Source organism: Canis lupus, chromosome 37 (assembly GCF_011100685.1).
Source record: "Canis lupus familiaris isolate Mischka breed German Shepherd chromosome 37, alternate assembly UU_Cfam_GSD_1.0, whole genome shotgun sequence".
NCBI lineage: Eukaryota > Metazoa > Chordata > Mammalia > Carnivora > Canidae > Canis > Canis lupus.
In genome coordinates, this window is record NC_049258.1 from 25,142,635 (window position 1) to 25,162,210 (window position 19,576).

A 19,576-nucleotide genomic window follows, 5' to 3' on the forward strand; every position below is an offset into this window, starting at 1 on the left:
CAAGGCCAAATCTCTTTATTGCCCCTCCCTGCCCCCCCAAATCCCTGCCCCCCACAGTACTGCTAGGAACCGTCCTCAGACTCCATGCTCAGGGGCTCCCTCCGAGTACCAGGACGAAAGGCTCCCCGACCCCGAGGCAGGCGGGGGTAGGAAGAACCCGGTGTCCGAGCCTTGGAGCGCTCCCAGCGAGCACAGTCCCGAGTCCTGCGGGGTGGGGGACCCTGCCAGTTGCCAGGCCCCTTCTCTTGGGGAGGACCTTCAACCCCTTGGCTACAGGGTTCTGGCTTTAGGTCCATGGGCTCCTTGAGGGGCCCCTCAGGAGGTGGCAGTTCCTGGGTGTCACTGGTACCTTTGTGGGCATGGCACTCCCCTCCCTTTAGGTGCCTCCGTTCAGGCTGTTTCCAGGGGCCTCGACTGGCCCGGGGGGGATCTATCATAGCTTTCTGGGTCTCGCCCAACCTTTGCTGATTTGGCCCAGCCCCTGGAATCTTCTCACACGTGTACTGGGAGGCCACAGGCAGAGGAGCTGACAGGTTGGGCTGGGCAGTTGATGAGGTGGACAGTTCTGAGGCAAGGGCACTGGGTGGCTGGGATCCTCTGGAGGCATCTACAGCCGACTCCGGCTCCACAGGGGCAGGAGGCTAGAAAGAAATGAGCAGATGCAGTGAGGGAGGTGTAGTTTCCCAAAGCAGGGAGCTGTAGGCCCCTTGCTCACAGCTGAGGCTGACTGCCATCAGCCTCTAACCTTAAGGGTAGAACAGAGCTCTCCCTAGGGCCATGGCAGAGGGGCGCTGCTGGGAAGGTAGGGGGCAGTAAGGGAGGTGTGAGGAAGGCTTCCCTCACCTGCTGGAGGCTGATGAAGTACCGGTTACGCTCAGCCTCAAGGTCAATGATGCCTCCCCGCTCCTGCTGCCTCTGGTAGAGCCGCTTGCGCTCTTCTTGTTGGCGCAGGCTCTCTGCGCTGGGCTGGTATAGCTCCTGGAAGGCAGTGAGCAGAGTGAGAGCGGGGAAAAAAAAAATAGAAGGCAGACTCGAATCCCTGCTCTTTCAGGACTGCCTCAGATCTGCTTGAGGTTCTTGGGTTTGCCTCTCAGATCTGGGCTCTCAAAGCCTCAGCCTAGTTGGGGCTGTAGCTCTGCAGGGTCCCAGGCAGGTCAAGCCCAATTCTGGAGGTCCCATTTGAGGAAGATAAGATGCCATCCCTCCCTCCTTGGAGGATGCCATTATTCCTGGCTCAGATGACAAGGGAATTTCCTTACCATGGGCTGTTGGGGTTCAGGGGCTGCTTTCAGTGAGGCAAGATCATATACAAGGGGCTCTCTGCACACCGGACACTGCACACCGACTGCCTTCTAAAAATAGAGAAATCACAGCCCTGCTTCACGGCCCATAGTGCTCGCTTGCCAGCTGCCCAACCCAGTCAGCCAGGCTAATCTGAACAGGGCAGGGATGAAGGGCACAGGCACATTGAGGCAGGATAGGGCAGGGGTTGCCTCCCCAGATAGAGGTCTGGGAACTCTGAAACTGCACACAGCATGTATACATGTATATAAGAACACCCTTTTTTCTGGACAGAGGTGAGCTTTCAAATTTCAAAGGGATCTGTGACCCCAAAAAGGCGAAGAGCCCCTGGAGTCGAGGGACAGAAAAGGGTGTGAGGCGGTCAGGTGAGAGCAGGGGCTGGCAAGCTGACCTGCTTGGTTGCGGCATGCTGCCGTTCCTGCTCCTGCTCCTGGCCTTGAGCCTGTAGCTCACGCTCCATGTGCTGGATGTATCGAGCAAGGCAGTGGCAGTGGAAGTAGTGGTAACAGGGTGTTTTGGTAAAGGCCTCCTTCTCCTGAAGGGAGGAGACACAGGGCATGGCGCCGGAGCTCTCATGAGTCCTCCACTGCCAGCCCAAGCAGACGCCAGGTCCCAAGGGAGAAACCCACCTGGAAATCATAGAGGCAGATGACGCACTGGCCATGGGGGATATTATTGTCTGTGAGAATTTCCTTCCCTTTCTGAGAGGAGAGAAGACATTTCAAACAGGGAGGCAGGGGCAAGAACTGGGAACACAGCCAGGGTTCTACTATTCCCAGGGGTGAATGCGGGAATGTCTCCTACTAAGCTAGCATGTTACTTTGTGTTCATGCATTCCTGTCTCGGGGAGGTGTCCTCCCCCTGGAATCAGTCCTCCGCGTCCCTGCCCCTCCTGCCACATCAACCCAGCCGCACAATCCAATTTTGCTGTTTTTCCACTTCATAAATCACCTTTAGTACACCTCAGGGATGAAAATAATATGCCTCGAGAGAACAGAATGTTCAATTGAAACTCTTATCTTCTGGGAGGTCTTCTTTGGTTAACCCCCTCTGATTATCACTCTAAGAGGTCTGTTCTTCGAGCCAGCTTCCAGAAAAAGTTGAGGCATGGACAACCCAAATGAACAGAGAACTCAAGGGCATCAAGTTGGGCTGCAAACAAACTCCTTTGCACTGTTGTTTGAATAGCTAATATTCTGGAATTCCACAAAGCTCAAAGTGGCATTGTGGAGGCCGGGCTCAGGAGTGCTACAGTGGTCTAAGCCACTCGGACTCCAGGCCGCCCACCTTCATTCTTTTCTGAACATTTTTCTTCAAAAGTCAAAGTTTTGAAGTTTTGAAACAAGACTGTACTTAATTGTGTTTTTAATCTCAAGCAACAGAAGTTGTCTGTGTATGTGAACTTGTAGCTTTAGGTGTTCTCTGTGGGTTGTTAACTTCATTAGGGGAGAAACTGAGTAAAAGAACCATGACTTTTTTAGTCCTAGTCCACTGCAATGGCAGACTAGCCTTCAAATTTTTATTTGTGGTGAGACTCTCTAGGCAAGGTCTCTATCTCTTGCTACTTTCGGTTGCCAGTGCCCAGAGAATGCCTTGAAGCAGAATCAAGAAAAATTCAAGTTATAAAGGCAAAGTCATTTTTAGGATACTAGCATAGGCCACTTGGGGAAGCTAGGGAACTCTCTTTTGGGGGGGTGGTAGGATTCTTGGTAACAGAAAATTTCATCTTTCTGGATTTAGGCCTCACCTAAACAAGAGTAAATGAATGACTCCAGATGTATGTAAGATCCTAGGCCCATTACCTCCCCTAAGAGAAACAGCTCTAGGAGTTTCCCGAGCTAGCACACCTCTTACCTCGATGAGTTCATAGAGCATAGCAGTACCCAGCCCAGCATTGGCCACGTGGCTCAGTGCCTGTGAAATCCTGGAAAAGGGCAAAGCAAACATTAGGCCTGCTCCCTCCCCTCACCAGACTGAGCTGCAGCCCATTTTCCCTGCCCTGACCAGCCCAGCTTACTTGTGGATCTGTTCATCTGAGAGTCCTCGGGGGTTACGGATAGAGATCTGTGGCACCTCATTGGGGTACTAGTGGGAGGAAATGATGTTACTGCTAAAGCACTCCACCCCAGAGCCTCTCTCCTTTCTCCCTTTGCTGCCACAAGGCAGGGGCCTCACCTGTGTTGGGACCTGAAGCACCAGGGTGAAGCACACATACTGTGAATTCTGGTCTTCTGCAGTGGCAGGGTGCAGGGTGATGTAGATCTCCCATGGTGAGGATCTGTAGGTAGATGAAGTGGGGACCTGGGATGTGACTGGGCAGGAGTTTGAGGACCAGGAAAGATGGGAGTGAAACAGTAAAGCTGATGGAGGAAGTGAGAAGTGGGCTCTTTCTTTTGGGGGAGATTAAAGGAGTATGTCTGTCTCCATGAGAACATCTTCTCTGAATCAAGGCTCATGGATTCTGCATGAAATCTGCTCATTACTAAGGGGACTCCTGCCCACCTTCAGTTGAATACGTACCTGCCATTTCCTTTAACCACCTGTAGTTCATCCAGATAGATAGACTCTAACACCTCGACTTCAGAGGGAAGTACCCTGGAGAGACAGGAGGAGATTGGCTCACCATTACAGCTCTCCCCATCAAAGCCTGCTAGAGCCTGTGATGGCTGACTTTTACAAAACGAAATTTTGCCTGAGTGCGTTCTTTTGCTAACCTCCATAAAAACAGGGGAAATAGATTTTCTTACATTGTCAAGGGGCCAGGTAGGAAGCATGGGAATCAGAGTTTAAGGGACTATTCCTGTCAAGAGATGAGGAAATGGATTCTTGGGAAGGTGAAATGACTGGCTCAAATACCAAAGTTTAACAGGCAGAACTAGAAACAGAGCCTGACTCTGTTTAAATTCCATCGTGCTGCTGGTTGACTATCTCTGTGACCCAGAAATAAGCTGTCAAATGATTCACATCAAGGCTACCAATACCACTCCTAGCTTTCCCTACACCACTGTTCATGTGGATTCCAGTGTCTACACATACTCTCAGTATCAGTTACCCTAAGCCTACTCAAGGAGATAGCAACCTGAACAGAAAAAGAGGTCTAGGTGGTATAAATACCATGATGTAGCAGAAGAGCCACCAGTTTTCGAGTAATAGGTACTAATCACTTATAGCTACATGATCTGAGTAACTCCGTAAGCTTGAGTCACTCTGGCTACTATATGTAGGTAATGCCACCTACTGTCTAGATTTATTGTAATGATAAAAGGCTGTTTATGTAAAGTATCTAATAATATCTTGGCCATAGTATGTAGTCTAGGTTCTTTTTTCTCCTATTTGTATATAACCTTCTCCTGTAAAAACGAAAGAAAAGGATATAGTCGGTATTCAATGTATTTACGACCCTTGCTATCTGGTTGATCTAGATCAACCTGTTTAGGTCAAGATCAGGTGGCCCTGATGTCAACGAGAGAACATACATGTTTAATCAAAGAAACAGGAGTTGTAATGACACTGAAGATTAGTGATAGGCTCAAGTCCATAGCTCTGCTCAGGTAATGCACATAAGGACGCATGCTTGGTTTCCTTTACAGTTATTGTTCCTTCTTCATCAAGAGCAGGGCTGCTCTAGCATATCCCATATATTACTCGTTCTCAAATTTTCTTTTTAAGTCTTAGGCCCCTCAAAATATAAAATAGATAACAGTGGTGTGGTTTGGGTTGACGTGAGTGTGGGAGTCTCAGGACACCACAGGCTAACTGTGCAATCACTACTGGCCTCTCCATGGCTCAACGTGTCTCCTCAGAATCATAAAGTTTCCCTAAATAAGTTGAAAACCATGAGCCTAGATAGTCTCAAAAAGGCCAACAGTGGCTGGGCTCCTTGAACCAATGACATCCATGAAGAGGCTTCACCTTCCCTAGTTGTGACTTGGGACCTGGATGTGAGGTGGTGACAAAAAAGGGGGTGAGGGTAGGGAGACTGTATAATGTCCTAGTACCAAAAACATGATTCAGAATCAGATAACCTGGATTCCTAGGTCATAGGTATGCACCTTTTTGGCAAATCGATTTACCTCTTCAGGCTTCATCTAGTCCCCTCAGGTGCTCGCACCTCAATTGGAAAAAGGACGCTTTTATGTATAAATCCACCGTGAGCCTCTCAACTATTCTATGAGGTAGATGCCACACCCACTTTTTTACATCTCAGGACACTGACTCACAGAAGCTAGGTGGCCCGGTCAGCATCACACGCTAATAAAATGTGGAGTGAACCCACATTTATCCTATTTCCAATCCCAGAGTCCTTCCAGGTTTGGGTCTCTTGTTGAGAATGCTTGAGAGAAGGACTAGGAGAGCTTTGTGTGAGGTGTAAAGCTTTATTCAAACAAGCTCATTCGTGCTGTCGGGGAGGGAGAAGGTTGAGGAAAACCTCGGCGGAAATAGGCTGACCCAAGGGGAAAGGGGTCGGGGCTGGAGGGCATCGGCTCCGGGAGGTAAAAGGGAGGTGGGAGAGGTGATAAGCAGGCATCCTTGGGACCCTGAGCAAATCCACTTCAGGACAATGAGACGAGTGAGGCCAGAGAAGAGGGGATCGAGCCAGCTAAGGCGCGGCCCGAGCTGGCCTGGCCTCCTCTCCCGTCCGATCGGTGCCCCTCCACCCTCAGCTCCCCGGTACAGAAGCTCTCTCAAGAAGACATGTCAGCGCCGCTGCCACCCCTTATCCCTCGCTCCGCCCCACAAGCCCGCCGTACGGACCGTCCGCGGCCACCGCCAGTCTCCGGGACCGGACCCAGGCGGCCAGCCAAAGCCCATGCCCCGAGAGTTACCAGTCCTCCTCCCCCGCAGCTGCCGACGCAGACGCCGCCATGTCTCCTCCGGCCCACAGCCGGAACCGGAAATGCCCTCTGGGAAGTCGGAGGCGGCGAGGAGGGAGCCGGCGCGCAGCCGTTTCCAGGCAACCGTGGACTCCGGGTCCTCAGGGGGTCCTGAGGCCCAAGGGACGGCTCGGAAGTGCCCTAGGAAGTGCCTATGGGCAGTCCTCCGTCTCTCCCAAAGCCTGAGCGCCTCTGTCCTCTGGGCTTCTTCTGGCCAATTCCAACGACTACAGCTGGTAACAGTGGGAGTCCAAAGAGTCCGGCTGTGGGGGGGAGGGGAAGAATTGTAAGTCAGGCAAAGTGTGCAGGCAGCCGGGCGGGGCGGGGCTGAGGGCCCGGGCCCACGTCCCTCGGCCTGAGGAGCTGGAAGCGCCTAGGCTGGGGGTGAGCGAGGGGCTCCGGTCTGCGAAGCGCGCCGGCCGGGGCCGTGGGCGGGCTGCTGGGCAGGTTGGCGGTGGCGGGAACTTGGGAGAGGCTGGGAGGGGCGGGGTCGGTGGGTCTGGCCGGATGGAGGGGGCGGGGGGGGCGGGGGGGCGAGGCTGGGCGGAGGGGGCGGGGCGAGGACGCGGCTGGGGCGGGGGAGGGGGCGGGGCCGGGCGGTCGGGTGTGCGCGGAGAGGGAAGGGGGCCACTGCGTCCTACGGGAACGGAGTTGGGGTGGGGTGGGGGGGGCTGGAAAGGAGGGAGAACGACAAGAGGCGCTCTGTTTGCTCCGAGATCTCGTCTTGCCATTCACTCCACTACGATGTTTTTGAAGCCTGGATTATTATGAAAAAGGAAAAGGCAAGGTGGCTAACATTAAGCTTTCTTCCATGCCCGCACCAGGCCTCCTAGATGTGTAGACCTGTCCCTGGAGCTGTAGCTCTTCACCACCATCTCTACCTCCTTCCTTCTGAGGGATCCTGAAGCCTCTGTCATGGAAAAGTACCACGTGTTGGAGATGATTGGAGAAGGCTCTTTTGGGAGGGTGTATAAGGGTCGAAGAAAATACAGTGCTCAGGTGGTGCACAAAGAGGGGCGTCTCTTGGGTGGGATTCTGTACCTCCAACTACTGTGGAAAATGGGACCAGATTACCGGCCAGTATTCCTGAAGCACTCTCTCATTCCTCTGACAGAGTAGGAGCTCTAATATTGGATTACTTGAGTTCAGATCTTAAGTCCACCACTTTGTAGCCTTTGAACTATGGACAAGTTACTTAACCTCTCAGCGTCTCTTTCCTCATCTCTAGGATGAGGATAAAAACAGTATCTGATTGATGGGGTTTGAGGATTAAATGTGATTAACACTGAATCACTACGCTAGTATAGTGTCTGGCACCTAGTAAACAGTAAATAAATTATGTTTATTATTATTCTCTCTGTCAAGCCATAGCAGAAGAGAGAGACCACTTGAACTCTATTCTTTCTTCATTTTTTTCTTCTTTCTCTTTCCCTTAAATCTTTTTTTTTTTTTTCTTTCCCTTAAATCTTTACCCAGAGTGCTTTACCCAGATTAGAACACCTCTCCCAGAATCCACCAAAGGGATCTGCCTGGTGGAGGCTGTTTTGTCCTAGGGCAGGGGGTGGGGGAGGCCTAGATAAGGCCAGGGTATATGGGGTAAGGGGAGTAGCTGACTAGTGGGTAATGAGAATTTGTTCAATCTAAAGCCTGAGTTCTGGAACTCTGAGATGAATGTTTCAATAGCGTGATTAGGCCTTGATGTTTCATCTTACCACTGACAGGTGGTGGCCCTGAAGTTCATTCCAAAATTAGGACGCTCAGAGAAGGAGCTGAGAAATCTGCAACGAGAGATTGAAATCATGCGGGGTCTGCGGCATCCTAACATAGTGCATATGCTTGACAGCTTTGAAACTGACAAAGAGGTGCACTTGGGTTTTGGGTCACCCTTCCCCAAGAAGAAGGCTCCCAGAAATTTCCTGACCTCACAATGCATAAATCTGGAGCCATCAGTACCATTGTCTTCTCCCTGCAGGTGGTGGTGGTGACAGACTATGCTGAGGGAGAGCTCTTTCAGATCTTGGAAGATGACGGAAAACTTCCTGAAGACCAGGTACCTTTCCTGGCTCAAACTTCTCCTCTCCCCTGACCTCTTTTCAGCTTAAGGACTGGTAGGGAAAGCTCGGGGCACTGACCGTCACCATTTTGAAAAGTCCTGAGGAAAATACAAGACTCTGGGTGTCTATGGAGTCAGTGTGGTGTGACAGGAAAGTATGTGAACACTGGAGCTCAAATCTCTGAGTACAGAGGTTGACCCTACCACTTTCTAGCTGGATCTTCGTGGGTAAGTTCATTTAACCTCTTTGTGCTGTTTCCTCATTTAAAAATGGAAGTAATTATAACGTCTGTTTCATGAGGCTATTGTGAAGATTAGTGAATTCTTTTTTTTAAAAAGATTTTACTTATTTATTCATGATAGACACACACACACAGAGGGACAGAGACACAGGCAGAGACACAGGCAGAGGGAGAAGCAGGCTTCATGCAGGGAGCCCGATGCGGGACCTGATCCCGGGACTCCAGGATCAGGCCCTGGGCCAAAGGCAGGTGCTAACCACTGAGCAACCCAGGGGGATCCCTAGTGAATTAATTCTTGTAAAGTGTTTAGAAGAGTGCCTGACACACAGTATTCAATATAGTTAGTTATTATTGCTATTATTTTTTAAGATTTATTTTTTTTAAGATTTTATTTATTTATTCATGAGAGACAGAGAGAGAGAGAGGCAGAGACACAGGCAGAGGGAGAAGCAGGCTCCATGCAGGATGCCCAACGTGGGACTCGTCCCGGGTCTCCAGGATCACACCCTGGGCTGAAGGCAGCACTAAACCACTGAGCCATTTGGGCTTCCCAATTTTATTTATTCTTTTGATAGAGATAGAAAGAGAAAGAGCGTGTGCCTGCATGCACAAGCATGGGGAGTGACGGAAGTGGGGAGCCTGACTTGGGGCTCAACCCCAGGACCCTCAGATCATGACCTGAGCCCAAAGCAGCTGCTTAACCGATTGAGCCACTCAGGCACCCCAGTTCACGATTATTAATGCTGTTTCTTCCCTAAAGGCATCTTTAGGGAAGAAGGGCTAGTGTGTGGTACCAGAGAGGGCAGGAAGGTATAAGGGGCGTAGTTAAGGCAGGATTCACCACCAAGACCTAGTGGTTAGCAGTGGGATTTGGTTGAACACATTCTCCAGCCACACTCGTTGTAGGGATTTCTCTGTACCCTAGCAAGCAAGTAGGCCCCCCTCAAGACTTCTTACTGCATCATTTTATCTCCTTCTAAGGATTATTATTTGTAAGTCATCATCTCGTCCATTTTTTCTATCTTATTCGTTTGCATACTTCTCTTGAGAAAAAGAACTTTGTCTCATTTAATGACAGCTAACGTATGTTGAAGGTTTACTAAGTGCCAGGCACCATTCTGAGTATGGAATGCTGTAATTTATTTAATCCTTGCAGTAATCCTATAAGGGAGGTGGTATTATTATCGTCACTTCGTAAATGACACATCTGAAAGGCATGAGATAATTTGCCCATCGTGGTCATGTGGCTACTGAGACTCAGAACATTTTCCTTGAGTGAGTGAATGAACAAGTGAAAGAATGAATGAATGGGGCAGCAAGAACTAAGGAAGATGTTATGTGAAGCTCTGGAAGAAAGAAAAAGAAGAGAAGATGACATCAGTAATTTAGGGAAGTGTCTTTGGAATCAACAGGAGTCTCCTTCGTCTGACCTCTCCTTTTTGTTGCACCCGTTTGACCCCTAGGTTCAAGCCATCGCTGCCCAGTTGGTGTCTGCTCTGTACTATCTGCATTCCCACCGCATCCTCCACCGAGACATGAAACCGCAGAACATCCTTCTTGCCAAGGGTGGTGGTATCAAGCTCTGTGACTTTGGGTGAGGAGAAGACTGACCTTCCTTCTCTGCTTCTAGTTCTGTAGGGAGTCTTAGACCATATGCTTGACTTACCCGGGTCTCATATTAGAACCCGAGCTGGAGACTGGGATTCCTATTGGGTCTTTTGAAAGGCGCTCTCTGTTTGCATTTGGGATATCTCACACAATGACAGGTAGTAGTCAGCAGGCCTAGTTTATATTGATCATACATTCTCTCTTCCTATTTCCTTCCATCGTCTCCTGCAGATTTGCCCGGGCGATGAGCACCAACACGATGGTGCTGACCTCCATCAAAGGCACACCACTTTATATGTCTCCAGAGCTGGTGGAAGAGCGACCATATGACCACACCGCAGACCTCTGGTCTGTGGGCTGCATACTGTATGAGTTGGCTGTAGGCACCCCTCCCTTCTATACTACAAGCATCTTTCAGCTGGTCAGCCTCATTCTCAAGGACCCTGTGCGCTGGCCAACCACCATTAGTCCTTGCTTCAAGGTAACAAACATAGAAAGGGAAATTACTTTTGCATCAGACACCTGTGTTCCTGTGCCCCCGTTCCCTTTTCCAAAATCTGGGGCAAGACTTTGCAGTTACTGAATGAATGCAGGAGCTGGGCCAAGCTGCCTTGCTTTTCTACTGCAGGGGCGGATTCTGGGAGGCTGTTCTAAGATCGGCCAAACGGGAATAGCAGACTCTGCTGGGGGCAGATTATTCTTTATCGCAATGGGAAGGTAATTTTGAGCCACGAGGGACAGATGCTGTCCTCTTACACACTCTCTATCCTGCTTATTTGCTATCAGATGCAAGATGGTATTTAGATTTGCCCACAAAACTTTCAGTCTTCCTGAAAGAAGGAACCCTCAGACATCCAGACAGCCAGAGCTAGTGGGGCTAGCTCAGTGATAGGGGCAGATGACAGAAATGCTGCTTGTTGATTGTAGCTAAGTTGCAGCAGGGGAAGGGGGGGAGGTGGGAGGGAGGGAAAAGAGTTGACCCTTTTTTTATTTCTTATCTAGGGCAAAATTTAGGCCCTCAATGGAATTTAAATGCAACCTTTTCCCAGAGTGCAGTCTCATTATAACTTTCCCTTGCCCTGTCTGAGATGAAAAGGGACAAGTTTCTCCCTAACCTATTTAGTTGGGGAGGCTCAAGTAGTTATCAAAGTGAATCTAAACAAAAGAAACTTCTGTGAGTGAGAGACACAAGATATTCATTCTGTCTTAGAGCAGTAGTCATCTTCATTCAGCAAGAGCCATAGTACACTAATCACCTTGTTTTAAAGCAGTGGTCATCACCTACCAGTACCTTCTATTCCAGTTTTAGGCCCAACTGAGGATTTTCCCAAGATTACCTCATAACAGATGTACCTTTTTCAGAGGCAGTCTCCCTTTCCCACCACCGTCTGAAAACTTGCCAAAAGATTTCTGTTTTGCGTGCTCCCAAACCTATCTTTACACAGTGACTTTGTGTGTGAGTGTGCGTTTAGCCACAAATGCATCTGTTCCTACCTGGCTGCAGACAAACCCACAATCAAAGGGAGGACACAGTGAGCGACTTGGACCCCTTTGAACGTTTGCTTTCTGAAGATGATTATGAAGGTGACAGAATGTTTCTGGATAGGAATTGGGGCTTTCCGGGAGGTGAGGCGGTGAAGTCTGTCTCTGGAGCCAGGGAAATGAGGCCTGAGGATAGGGCTAGAGAGGCTGTGATCAAGACCAGCTAGTTTGCTGAAGGAATGGACTCAGGAGTCTTGGTTTCCTGCTTCTACTGGGGAGCTGAAGAGAGCCTGTAGGAAAGCAAGGACCCACGGGTTATTTTTTCTTTCCACAGAGCTTCCTGCAGGGACTGCTCACCAAAGACCCCAGGCAGCGTCTGTCCTGGCCAGACCTCTTACATCATCCTTTTATAGCTGGTCGTGTCACCAGTGAGTCATTATGGTTCCCAGGGCTTTGGCACTTCCCTGGTGTTCTTTTCAACCCACCCTCGTCCCCCATGTCTGGATGCAGTGCATCTGCTTTACCCTACCAGCTCGAACTTTCTTTCTTTTTTTTTTTTAATTTATGATAGTCACAGAGAGAGAGAGGGGCAGAGACATAGGCAGAGGGAGAAGTAGGCTCCATGCACCGGGAGCCTGACGTGGGATTCGATCCCGGGTCTCCAGGATCGCGCCCTGGGCCAAAGGCAGGCGCCAAACCGCTGCGCCACCCAGGGATCCCTCGAACTTTCTTCCTAGCCCCTTGCCTGACCTTTGCCACTTCCCATGCCACCCCACCCCACTCCCTCTTTCTCACGTTGTTAAAATGATCTTCCACAGAAGCCTGAAGACACTGAGGTTGTCTCTGGCTAAGTGGAGATGATGGCTCCACTCCAGTGTGATCACATATTCTTCCCTCTTTCTTCCTTGCAGTAATAACTGAACCAGGAGGCTCAGATTTGGGCACCCCATTCACCAGTCATCTACCCCCAGAACTTCAGGTCCTAAAGGAACAGCAGGTGCATCGACTGGCCCCCAAGGGCAATCGATCTCGCATCTTGCGACTTGCCTGTAAGCGCATGGCTGAGGAGGCCAAGCGGAAGGTATGTGAGACAGAGGGGACAGGTGACATGACTAGACTAGCGACTGGGAAAGTTGGAGAAGGAAGGTGAGAAAGGGCCATGAATAGAAATCATAATGCCTTGTGGCAACCACATGGTTTTGATGCCGTGTCTCCTGCCCACTTCCCACAGAAACACCAGAACACAGGACCTGCCCTTGAGCAAGAGGATAGGACCAGCAAGATGGCTTCTGGCACAGCCCCTCTGCCTAGACTAAGAGCCACTCCTCAGGAACCAGGCCTCATAGCTGGGATCTTGGCCTCAGAAATGAAGAGCAGCTGGGCTGAATGGGGGGCTGGAGAGACCCCCCCTGCACCTCGGTGAGGAAAGGATAGTCAGGGATTTATAGGATGAGGTATCTTGCGGATTGATTTAAGCTAAAGCTAAAGCTTTAGCCAAAGCAAATACAATATGGTGCCATGGTGCCTAGCACCATTTAGCCACTGCCTAAATGGAGACAGGGCCCTGGGAGTCCAAGGCCTAGGTTCTTGAATTCTGATTCATCAGAATATTTTTCTGATTCATCAGGAATCAGAACTTTCTATTCTCTATGCCTTTATTAACTGAGAAAGAAAGAATGTCTCCGTGCAAAAGGGAAGATTATTTGAGTTGCAAGCTCCAAGTGAAAACCGCCAAGGTAGACTTGAGAGTAAGATCCAAAGTGGAAGAGCAGTCAAGAATAAGTGTGTAGTGGTCAACATCCTGTCCTACAAGAGAGCGCTCCCCTATCCAATCCTTTATGGCTTATTCTTCATTCTTATCCTGGGCCTAGAGAGAGGGAAATGTTCCTGAACCTCACAGGAACTCCTCCTACTCCCTGTTCCTCTGGCAGGGAAAACCAGATCACCCAGGATTGTGAACAAGCTGACCCAGAGCTGAGGCCAGAGGTGGTGGGCCAGCAGAGCATTGATGCAGTGGACCTAGAAAATGAGGTAAGCCCTAAGGGGCTCCATTTGGCCTTGACCCTGCCGGGAGATGTTGGATCTGGGTTACAGTGATTCCCAACTATCCAAGCAAGTATGAGCTCCCCTTGTGTTAAAAATTGCTTTTTTATTATAATTTGTAGATTTTAATTGCATAGTGTCTGAACATATAATTATCAAAAATTGGAACACATAGGTAAAAATGAAGCCTTACCCCATCTGGAGCCTTACCCCAATCCCAGAGGTGTCTGCTGTTATTAGTTTAGTCTTTCTTCTTCCAGACTTCCTGAATTTTTACATATATGTATATGCACACACAAATCTACAGTTTGGCTGTTCTTACGTATCTGAGTTCACACCACGTATACTGTTTTACATTGTGCCTCACTTACCATATAACCTGTTTTGGAGAGCCTTCTACATCTGAACATGTAGTTTTGGGGGGATTTTAACTTTTTATTTTTATTAAGTTTCAAACTTAATAATTGTGAAGAGGCCACAAAAAGTTCCTGTATACCCTTCACACAAATTAGCCCACTGTTAAAATGCTGCCATAGTTGCTTTGATTCTCTCTCTAGATATCTGCATATGGGTGTATCTTTATTGAGTCATTTTAGGGTCAGTTGCAATTATGTCCCTTTACTCCTAAGTGCTTGAGTGCATATTTCTGAAGAATGAGACCATTAACCTACACCGTGACAGTACAATAACAGACGTCAGAAATTTAATGCGGATATAATTCTTTTACTTCATCTACAATCCATATTTAAAGTTTGCCAGTTGCTCCAGTAATGTTCTTTATAGGGGAAAAATTTTTTTTCCCAGTCCATGCTCTAATCTGGTGTTACATATTGTGTTTAGTTGTTATGCCTCATGAGTTTCCTTTATTCTGGAAGAGTTTCTAGTTTTTCTTTGTTTTTCATAACTGACAATTTTGAGGTACAGAGGCCAGTTATTTTATAGAATGTTCCTCAAATTCAATATTTCCTCCTGATGAGATTCGTTTATGTATGGGAATACTACATAAGTGATACATCCCCCCTTCTACACTCTTTTTATTTTTATTTTTTTAAAGAGAATTCTTTTTTTTTTTTAAGATTTTATTTATTTATTCATAGAGACACACACAGAGAGAGAGAGAGAGGCAGAGACACACAGGCAGAGGGAGAAGCAGGCTTCATGCAGAGAACCCGATGCGGGACTCAATCCAGGGTCTCCAGAATCATGCCTTGGGCTGCAGGCGGCGCTAAAGCGCTGCGCCACCGGGGCTGCCCCCTACACTCTTTTTAATAACTTCATAATATTTCCTAAGATGGATGTGCCATGATTTATTATTCCCTTACTGATTGCCTTTATGATATTTCCAATTTTTTAAATTAGAAACCATGTTGTGATAGACATATTTTTAGATACCTCTTTAAGAACACATGCCAGTATTCTCCAAGAGACTTTTCAAGACCCCTCAAGTGCTGTCAACTGTACCTTTTTAAACTGGTGGTTGGAAAAAATACATCTGTACCAAAGAATTCACTGGTTCTTGCATCTACTCCAATGATTCACCAGGTTGAGTGACCTCTTTTATTCCCCTATGCTTCAGGAGCCAGATAGCGATGACGAGTGGCAACACCTGCTAAAGACTGGTGAACCTGTGCCCATCCAACTGAAGGCTCCTCTCACTCTGCTGTGCAATCCTGACTTCTGCCAACGCATCCAGGGTCAGCTGCATGAGGCTGGAGGGCAGGTAACGGGCACAAGTAACGGGATTTTAGACTATGTTAGTCACAGATGAGGCATGAAAAAAACAGGAGAAAAAAGGAGGTTTGTCCCTTTCCAATTCTCTTTCAATTCATCTGTTTAATTCAAGATTTTCTAAGCTCCTTTAGTAACACAGAAAGAACAGTCCTTGGCTCTCTAAAGTAAATAAATATTTTTTAAAAAGGAGGCGCCTTGGTGGCTAGTCGGTTGAGTGTCTGACTCTTGATTTCTGCTCAGGTCATGATCTCAGGGTTGAGAGACCTAGTCCAGCCTCAGGCTCCACATTCAGGAGGGAGTCTGCTTGAGATTCTCTTTCTCCCTCTGCCTCTCTGCCCCCTGTGCATGTAAGCTCGTGTATGTGCTCTCTCTCTCTAATAAATACATAAATCTTAAAAAAAAAAAAAAAAAAAAGAACAGGCCTCAATTTTTCTGAAGCAAAAAACATTCATCTAGAGCAAGAATGGGCAAACTTGGATGGTAAATGTTTTAGACATTGAAGAGCAAGAGGCAAAAATGGAGGATATTGTTAAGTCCTTCCATGATGAGAGAAAGCTCTCTTCCACACAATTTTATTGATGAAATTAAAGTATAGATATAGTAAGTATGTAAGAGGTTCTAACATAAATATAGTAATGAGAAGAATGAGATTCTTTTTTAAAGGATAGCATTTTAATTTGCATTCATAATAAGTGTTTTTTTTCTTACAAAGGCTTTCCTTTTTTTTTTTTTTTTTTTTTTTTAAGGCTTTCCTTTTCTGAAACACCATGTTCTTCCTTGCCAGGAACTCACCAAAATATGTTGCCTGCATCTCTTTCCTTCTCTTTTCCTTAAAGTTTTTTTTTTTAGTGCGTTTTATAAAATGTACCAAATTGTGAGACCGTCACTATAATATATTTTTAGAATATTTTTATCCCTCCATTAAGATCCCTCATACCCATTTACAGGTAATTATCAGTCCCAACCCTGGCCTCAGACCCCTGTCTACTTTCTGTCTCATAGATTTGCCTTTGCTGGACCTAAATGGAATCATAAAAATATACAGTCTTTATATTTGGTTCCTTTCATGTAGTAGAATGTTTTTGAGGTTTGTTCTTCTTGTGAGGTGTATCAATACTTCATTTCTCTTTGTTGCTGATTAGAATTCCATCATATGGATGTATCACATTTTGTTTATTCACTCACTAGTTGATGGACATTTGAATTGTTTCCACTTTTTGGCTTTTGTGAATAACTTTGCCATTCAGGACATTCACGTGGAAGTCTTTGTGTGGGCATACATTTTCATTTTTCTTTCTTGGATACCTAAGAATTGCTGGGTTGTATGGTAATTTATATTTATCATTTTAAGAAGCTGCTAAACTATTTTCCAAAGTGGCTGTCTCATTTTGCATTCCCACCAGCACTGTGTGAAGGTCTCTGTTTCTCCATGTTCTTGCCAACATATATTATTGTTTGTCTTTTTATCACAGCCATTCTAGTGAATGTGAAATAGTGTCTTATTGTCATTTTAATTTGAATTTTGCTAATAACTAATGAGGATCTTTTCATGTGCTTATTAGCTCTTTGTATTTCTTCTTTGGCGAAATATCCATTCAGTCATTTTGCTCATTTTTAAATCTGGTTGTTTGAGTTTTAAGAGTTCTTTGTATATTCTGGGTAGGAGACCTTTATCAGATATATGGTTTGCAAATATTTTCTCCCAGGCTCTGATTTGTCTTTTTATTTTCATAAGAGTGTTTTTTGAAGCACAAAGGTTTTGAATTTTGATGACGTCAAGTTACCATTTTTTTTTCTTTTGTGGATTATGCTTTTGGTGTTAGAAGAAAGAATTCTATTCCAAACCCAAAGTCTGGAAGACTTTTCTCCCATGTTTTTTCTTTTTTTTTTTTTTTTTTTTAATTTTTATTTATTTATGATAGCCGCAGAGAGAGAGAGCGAGAGAGGAGGCAGAGACACAGGCAGAGGGAGAAGCAGGCTCCATGCACCGGGAGCCCGATGTGGGATTCGATCCTGGGTCTCCAGGATCGCGCCCTGGGCCAAAGGCAGGCGCCAAACCACTGCGCCACCCAGGGATCCCCTCCCATGTTTTTTCTAAAAGTTTTTTAGTTGGAGCTCTAATATTTATGTCTCTGGCCCATTTTGAGTTACTTTTTATGTATAACGTGAGGTAGGGATCTAAGTTCATCTCTCTGCATGTGGCTGTACAGCATCCATGGTCTAAGGCACCCTTTTCCTCATTGAATTGCCTTGGCACCGTGCACCTCCCTCTGGCCCTTCCGTGCTGTCCTCGCTGTCTTCACAGTGTTGGGTAACTTCAATTGGGTAGCCCCAGTGGCACAGCAGTTTAGCGCCGCCTGCAGCCCAGGGCGTGACCCTGGAGACCTGGGATCGAGTCCCACATTGGGCTCCCTGCATGGAGCCTGCTTCTCGTTCTGCCTGTGTCTCTGCCTCTCTCTCTCTCTCTCTCTCTCTCTCTCTCTCGTGTCTCTCATGAATAAATAAAATCTTTTTTAAAAAAATAGGGAGGCAGGTGAAAAGCTCTGCCTCCAGGGTAAAACTTTGGAGTTTGAATTCCAGCCAACTACTCTTTAGCTGTGTGATAATTGACTCCTTACTTAACCTTCCTATAGACTTTAATCTTCTCATCTGTAAAATGGATAATTGTGTTTACTGAGCAGGTTATTGTAAAAGAGTAAATGAGCAAATAAGTGAAAAGATTTAGAAACAGTGAATGACATGTTATAAAGCACTTGATGTAAATGTTATTCTCTTTTGAAGAGTGACTTTTTGTTTTTATTTTAAATTTTTTTAAGGATTTTATTTATTTATTCATGAGACACAGAGAAAGAAAGAGAGGCAGAGACACAGGCAGAGGGAGAAGCAGGCTCCATGCAGGGAGCCCGATGTGGGACTTGATCCTGGGTCTACAGGATCACACCCTAAGCTGAAGGCGGCGCTAAACCACCGAGCCACCCAGGGATCCCGAAGAGTGACTTTTTAAAGAATAACCATGTTTGTTTGTTTTAAAATTTTATTTATTTATTCAGGAGAGACACACAGAGGCAGAGACCTAGGCAGAGGGAGAAGCAGGCCCCCTGTGGGGAGCCCCATGTGGGACTTGATCCGAGGACCCCAAGATCACTACCCGAGGCAAAGGCAATTGCTCAGCCACTGAGCCACCCAGGTGCCCCTAAAGAATAACCGTTTAAGAGTATCATACTGCCCTTACCTTGCAGGTTGTATAAAAATAAGTGACAGACTGGATTTGCCCTGCGAGTCATAGTTAAGTTTTGATCTAGAGTTAAGATAATACTATTTTATCTGTCTGGAGTTGAAGGACATTATTTTATGTCTGTTGGTTTTAATCTTTGGAAGTATGTGTGTGTGCATGCATGTTTAAGGTGAAGGGCTGGAGAAGGAAGGGAGCAGATAGCGATAACACTAGGTCTGACAGAGATTTAGGGGAGGCCCCCTTTCCATTGGTCCCTGCTGTTGTAAGTCAGGTGACCTGTCCATCTATATTTCTTTTCCCTGGCACTGTTTCCCTTTTTCTGTGGTCTCCCTCTCTGGGTTTTGGAGTCCCAAAGAAAGGAGTGAGAACATTTGGTCTGCTTTGCCAACTCCTTGGAGGACACTGGTATTTGTGACTTTCCTTTTCCCTCTGATAATAGCAATTACTGTCTGTTTCCCTCATGTCACCCAGATCCTGAAAGATGTGCCGGAGGACGCTTCCCATATCCTTCCTGCACTTCGGGTCCTGAGCAGTCTTCTATCCAGCTGCAGCGACTCTGTTCCCTTGTACTCCTTCTGCCGTGAGGCAGGGCTCCCCGGGCTCCTGCTCAGCCTGCTCAGACACAGCCAGGAGAGCAACAGTATCCAGCAGGTAAGCACGAGGCCAGGAGCCTCACAAGACTTACAGAAATTTCTTCACTTTCCATGTCTCTTCTTCCAAGTGTTGTTTCTATTCAGGCCCCAGCGTTTTTTTTTTTTTTTTTTTTTTTTAAGATTTTATTTATTTGACAGCACACAAGCAGAGGGAGCTGCAGGCAGAGGGAGAGGTAGAAGCAGACTCCCCACTGAGCAGGGAGCCCAATATGGGGCTCCATCTCAGGACTCCGGGATCACGACCTGAGCCAAAGGCAGATGCTCAACTGGCAGAGACAGCCAGGTGCCCGGCCCCCAGCCTTTTATTTTCTTTTCTCCTGTGCAGTTAGTAGATCATGAGTTGCAAACGCCAC

At 47.2% G+C, this 19,576-nt stretch overlaps 2 protein-coding genes across 10 annotated transcripts in view; one reads left to right on the plus strand and one right to left on the minus strand.

Annotated features, from left to right (window-relative positions):
• On the minus strand, nucleotides 1–6,569 carry RNF25 (ring finger protein 25). The gene is made up of 10 exons (XM_038585747.1): nucleotides 6,129–6,569; nucleotides 3,823–3,897; nucleotides 3,478–3,580; nucleotides 3,320–3,387; nucleotides 3,157–3,226; nucleotides 1,932–2,003; nucleotides 1,694–1,837; nucleotides 1,260–1,352; nucleotides 844–978; nucleotides 1–641 (listed from the first exon to the last, which is right to left on the minus strand). The coding sequence occupies exons 1-10, from the start codon at nucleotides 6,167–6,169 to the stop codon at nucleotides 63–65; spliced, it is 1,380 nt and encodes a 459-aa protein (XP_038441675.1). The 5' UTR covers nucleotides 6,170–6,569; the 3' UTR covers nucleotides 1–62.
• Nucleotides 5,849–19,576, plus strand: part of STK36 (serine/threonine kinase 36) — a 25,170-nt gene continuing 11,442 nt past the window's right edge. Inside the window, exons 1-12 of one of the 9 annotated variants that reach the window (XM_038585732.1) lie at nucleotides 5,849–6,412; nucleotides 6,893–6,958; nucleotides 7,898–8,038; nucleotides 8,149–8,226; nucleotides 9,935–10,065; nucleotides 10,311–10,560; nucleotides 11,896–11,989; nucleotides 12,473–12,642; nucleotides 12,793–12,980; nucleotides 13,493–13,592; nucleotides 15,181–15,324; nucleotides 19,042–19,221. In XM_038585732.1, coding sequence (XP_038441660.1) covers nucleotides 5,864–6,412; nucleotides 6,893–6,958; nucleotides 7,898–8,038; nucleotides 8,149–8,226; nucleotides 9,935–10,065; nucleotides 10,311–10,560; nucleotides 11,896–11,989; nucleotides 12,473–12,642; nucleotides 12,793–12,980; nucleotides 13,493–13,592; nucleotides 15,181–15,324; nucleotides 19,042–19,221 — 2,091 coding nt within the window. In that variant the 5' untranslated portion in view covers nucleotides 5,849–5,863. The other 8 variants (XM_038585733.1, XM_038585736.1, XM_038585734.1 and 5 more) reach the window with 8 other exon arrangements.

Bases quoted from the DNA above. Each gene is read 5' to 3' on its own strand.
- RNF25 (XM_038585747.1), bottom strand. From the start codon at position 6,169: ATGGCGGCGTCTGCGTCGGCAGCTGCGGGGGAGGAGGACTG. The intron at 2,004-3,156 runs GTAAGAGGTGTG...CTCTCCTCTCAG, and splicing joins TGCTCTATGAACTCATCGAG to AAAGGGAAGGAAATTCTCAC. The intron at 1,838-1,931 runs GTGGGTTTCTCC...TCCTCCCTTCAG, and splicing joins TCTGCCTCTATGATTTCCAG to GAGAAGGAGGCCTTTACCAA.